Source organism: Nematolebias whitei, chromosome 9 (genome assembly GCF_014905685.2).
Source record: "Nematolebias whitei isolate Nwh7 chromosome 9, NemWhi1, whole genome shotgun sequence".
In the NCBI taxonomy this organism is placed as follows: Eukaryota; Metazoa; Chordata; class Actinopteri; order Cyprinodontiformes; family Rivulidae; genus Nematolebias; species Nematolebias whitei.
The window spans coordinates 44284755-44289982 of NC_056506.1; the positions used below are offsets into that span (position 1 = coordinate 44284755).

The 5228-nt window shown below is 39.6% G+C and overlaps 1 protein-coding gene across 1 annotated transcript in view; it reads right to left on the reverse strand.

Annotated features, from left to right (window-relative positions):
* Positions 1–3616: 3616 nt before the first annotated feature.
* The window catches only part of LOC119414781 (zinc finger protein GLIS1), a 40888-nt gene continuing 39276 nt past the window's right edge, over positions 3617–5228 (reverse strand). Inside the window, exons 6-8 of the mRNA XM_037681894.1 lie at positions 4362–4501; positions 4202–4285; positions 3617–4101 (exon numbers count right to left, since the gene is read on the reverse strand). Of these exons, the coding sequence (XP_037537822.1) occupies positions 3959–4101; positions 4202–4285; positions 4362–4501 (367 nt within the window). The 3' untranslated portion in view covers positions 3617–3958. The remainder of the gene's footprint in view (positions 4102–4201; positions 4286–4361; positions 4502–5228) is intronic.

Genomic DNA, 5228 nt, shown 5'->3' on the forward strand with positions numbered 1-5228 from the left:
AACAGTACCACACCGCTAACAGTACCACACTGCTAACAGTACCACACTGCTAACAGTACCACACCGCTAACAGTACCACACTGCTAACAGAACCACACCGCTAACAGTACCACACCGCTAACAGAACCACACTGCTAACAGAACCACGCTGCTAACAGTACCACACCGCTAACAGTACCACACCGCTAACAGAACCACACCGCTAACAGAACCACACCGCTAACAGAACCACACCGCTAACAGTACCACACCGCTAACAGTACCATACTGCTAACAGAACCACCCTGCTAACAGTACCACACCGCTAACAGTACCACACCGCTAACAGAACCACACCGCTAACAGTACCACACCGCTAACAGAACCACACCGCTAACAGTACCACACTGCTAACAGTACCACACCGCTAACAGTACCATACTGCTAACAGAACCACCCTGCTAACAGTACCATACTGCTAACAGAACCACCCTGCTAACAGTACCACACCGCTAACAGTACCACACTGCTAACAGAACCACGCTGCTAACAGAACCATGCTGCTAACAGTACCACACTGTTAACAGTACCACACTGTTAACAGTACCACACTGCTAACAGAACCACACTGCTAACAGTACCATGCTTCAAATGGACCAGTTGCTAAGAGAACCTTACTGCCAACAGAACCACTCTGCTAATAGGACCATACTGTTGTAGATGTCTTTCTTTTTCACTTTTGGCGCCTTGTTTTTGTATTTTTTTGCATGTTTTGGTATTTCTTGTTTTTTGGCGAGTAGAGAAGGTTCTTCTCGTCCTGAGCAATTCATTGCACATTTGTTGTGTTGCTCTGCATATGATAAATAAACCTAAACCTTCTACATCATCTGTTTCAAGTACTCCTCCACATAAACAAACTTGCCCCCGATGGTCTGACCAATCACACAATACTTGGTGCATACCCCCGTGAGAAAAAAGTTCTGAGAACAGATTTCTTCACGTCTTGTGGAGTATAAATTAGCCTTAAGGCAGCCGTCAAACAGAAACATTGGGGATCCAGGGGGGGTCATGATAAAGCTCATCATGCACATGGATTTTACTAAACTTCTGCCACACCTATAAATTTAACTTATGATCTATTTTAGTCAGTTTGGCTGTTTCTGTAAGTAATTGAACACACATGGTCGTTGGCATTTGGTCAAATTTTGCTTAGAAATTTTTAACCTATGGATTAAGATTTCACATTAACCACCGTGATAAGAAAAAATAAAATAAAGTTTATAACTATGAATTCTTGTTCGTCTGCTCTTCACACAAGAAGGACCTTTAATTCAAATGCTGGATGTGCATCTGCAGGACACGTGCACATACACCAGTCAAAACAGTTAAAAGAGACTTATGGTACTTAAAACAAACTGAAATGGAAAAACAGAATAGGGAAGTTAAATAATACATTAAATATTTAATAAATCTTTACTTGTTTGTGCAGCTGCTGATGTCATTGGTCTGTGATTTATGTTATTTTTGGCGTGCGCGCACAAGGCTGTGGTTAGTGGGGCACTTTTAAATTCAATGGTAAAAGTAGTTAAATACAATTTGTGATTTTTAGACATACGGGAAACAGTTGAACCAAATTAAGACGATGTTTTATTTGGTTAGTGGTTTAAAACAGCATGATGGCTCAGTGGTTAGCACTGTTGCCTCACAGAAAGAAGGTCCTGGGTTCGTCCCTGCTTGGACCTGGGATCTTTTTGTGTGGAGTTTGCATGTTCTTCTCGCGCTTGCGAGGGTTTTCACCAGGTACTCCAGTTTCCTCCCAAAAACATGCATGTTAGTCTGCCTTCAGGCAAAAGAGATCTGCGATCTCAATGGGATTTGCCTGGTTAAATAAAGGTTAATAATAATCTATTGTGTTTGAGTCAATTTTATTTTTAATAGATTGTAAAATTTTGATCCTCACATTCCAAACGTTTTTTTCTGTCTATTGAGATTCAATAAATAAATAAAAATCCCAATAAATAGTTATTTTAGTAAAATCCTAATAAAACGTTTAACTGTGGTGGCAAAATGAGACAGAATGAGCACAGGCCCCATAACTAAAACAGCGTATAATTTTACTAATCTACCTTTAAATCCAAGTTTTATAACAGGCATGTCTTCAGAAATTACGTTTTATTTTATAAACCCTTAACATTTCTTTGTAACCGATTTGTTTTATTTGCCAAGAAATTCCTTTATATGTTTGGTGTCATTGTGAGACTTGGGGATTCCTCTTTTTTTCCCTAAAAGTAGTGCAGGAATTCTGGATGATGTCAGTCCAGAAAAGCAAAAATTGAGTTTTCAACCCGTTTGTAAACAAACTAGTTGTTAAGACCACATGATAAATTCACCAATTTTCAACACACTTCATTTCAATCTGAAGCTTTTGAGATGAAGAGTTTGAAAATAAAATGAGTCATTGTTGAGAAACCCCCCATTGTGACATTGTGGCAGCACGGGTCACACGTTTGAGCTCAGGTCTGGTGTCTGGTTTTAAATATTCAACCAACAGATGGCATCACCATCATCATGTCAGCGGCTTAACAACCAAAATTACATGTAAAAATAACAGAAAATTAAATATTCCAAAGACTAGAGTCCTAATATTCACTCATTTGTTTTATGGTACTGAACAGAACATTAAATTAGGACTGATTAAACAAAACAGATATTTATCACTAAATAACAATAAAAAGGTTTTTATTTAGGTATAAAAGACAGATACAAGCTATTCAATGAGACATTTCTGATATGCTTTAAAATCAGTGTAAACATTTTCTGGTCAGTCATTATCTTTGAGTTTTTGTGAGGAGACGGAGGGGGAAAAAGTCTGGAGAAGTTATTGTAAACAGCATCCCTCTCACTGAATATTCAACACTGACAGAATCTGTGCAAGAAAAATATATAAAGGCTGCACGTGATAGCAATGAGACACGTTTTAATGTAAAAAAAAACAAAAAAAAAAACAGGCAGTTTAATGTTTAGTGCAGCTTGTTTTACCATGTTTGTAACATAATTTCAATACATTCATCCAGACACCAGGGGGCAGCAGAGAATCAGCTTCACATCAGGAAACAAGATGTTGCTCAACGACATCTGTTTACTTTTATACAAAACAACTTGACGATAAACAGAGTTTGTGACCCTGAATCCATACCTAATCTTCTGAAATATATATTTTTATATTTCTTGGTTCATATAAAGAAGCTGTAGCTGGTTAGCTTAGCGTAAAGACTGAGAACTGGTTCAAACAGCTTTGAGGTTGTTTTTCTTTTCAATAAAAACAGATAGCAGTGTAAACACACTCAACATTCTGGTCAAAATAATCATTTTTCTCAAAGCTGAGGCCAATCAAAGTGCCATCTACAACAGGTAAGATGCTGATGATTCATAACACACATTCGGAAGAAATTAACAAGTTTTCCAAAGTACCCCATTAATTAGTGCATTAAATCCATATTTTTGGATAAGAACACCTTAAAGATGCTGACTGCCACCTCTTTGGTTTCGGTCTGATATTAAAGTCATTACTCTTCTAACTTCACTGATTGTCCCATTTAAACCGCTGAAAATAGTTTTTCTCGTGTGTCTGTGCTGTAAGTTGAAGGCAGGATTCTCCTCTAGTTGAGTCTGACCTGATGGAAGTGACAGAGGAAAATATTTTTGTGTATAACTTCTTCTATCCTGATCTCAGATGCAGCTCTTCTATATCCTTTTGTATTGTTTCCAAGTTTCCTGTTGGCTGAAGGTTTTGATCCTTCAGGTTTTTTTCTACCAATAAAACCTTAAATCTGCTAAGAACAACGAGACAAATTGTTCCTGAAACCTGCAGCGTGTTGTACGGCAGACGTGATGATGGGATGGACGCCACACTCTGTGTCACACTTTCTTCTCTTTTCATGGAAATCTTTAGTTTTTTTTTTTTTTGCTTCGTTTTCCATCATGAGTCTAAGTAAATGGAGTAGAACTGACTGAGGCAGCGGTCCACCCCTCCTGTCTGAAAGAGGAAGCTGTCCTCCGGGCAGGGAGACGAGGGGTATCGCTCCTCCACTTGGCCCTGAAGGTCCTGCAGCAGGTTGAAACCTGAGGAACACCAGGAACATGGGCCAGTTCGTTAAACACCGGATGAAAGTTTCCTAAAGGGTTGGCGGGAGGTGTTAGGTTCATATATGAGACGTCTCACCTGCAGCAGGTGAATCTGTGAAGTAAGTAGCTGGTTCAAAGCCTCCGTTGCTCACCGGGGGAACCACTTCTCCGTACAAACAGTCTTAAAAAGCCACAAAAACAAACGTTAAAGCAGGAAGAGGTGTTGCACCGACCACAGTGATGTGAGCTGTTGGTACCTTGTTGCTGCTGCAGGAACACCGCCTGCTGCTGGTGGCTGTAGGGTTTCTGGAAGCCCTGCAGTTGGACGTCCCGTCTCTCTGAGGACGAACTCACTGGGACGACGTCAGGGGACCCGAACAAAGACGCTGGTCTGTGCCTTGTGATTTATGATGTCGTCAGTATCCAAACACAAACATTTATACTTTCAACTCAATGAGACGTTAACCTGAACCAAACTGCATTCAGGCTGTGAGTAGGTTTTCAAAAGTTTATGCTTTCTATAACTAAAATATTCAGACCTTCCTGTGGATTTTTAAGAGTTATTGAAAGTTATTAAGCATTAGAATAATAATTTTTATAATATGCAATATTGAGGTTTTAAAAATGCAGTATTATTATAGTTTTCTTGGTTGCAGTCAAACTTAATTGTTCCCTCTTTGTATAAAATAAGCAAAAAAATGGGTTGCTTTCTGTCAATGTCACTAAAAATCTACTATAATTATAGACAGTTCCTCTCGGAATGAATTTAAAGCTGAAAAACAAACAAATTGAGTGTATAAGTGTAAAATCTCTGCCCCTAGAGTGGTAGGGGTGAGTACGGAGCTAACCAGGCAGTCGTACGCGGGCAGGAGGCCACAGGCAGCCGCCATGAACAGACGGAGGAGGCGCCTGGAGGTTTCACATGTGGAGTCGGACAACAACGAGCAGGGACAGTGTCGGGCTCGGAACCATCAAGTAAGGGGGAGTCGGATGCTTGAAAGAAGTGAAGTGTTTACAAATTTAGGTAAATGTAGATGTTTAGCAACCTGTTAAAATACATCAAAATGCAGGCAATCACATCTACCTATTCAAAATTTTCTGGGGGAGAATCCCCAGATATATAT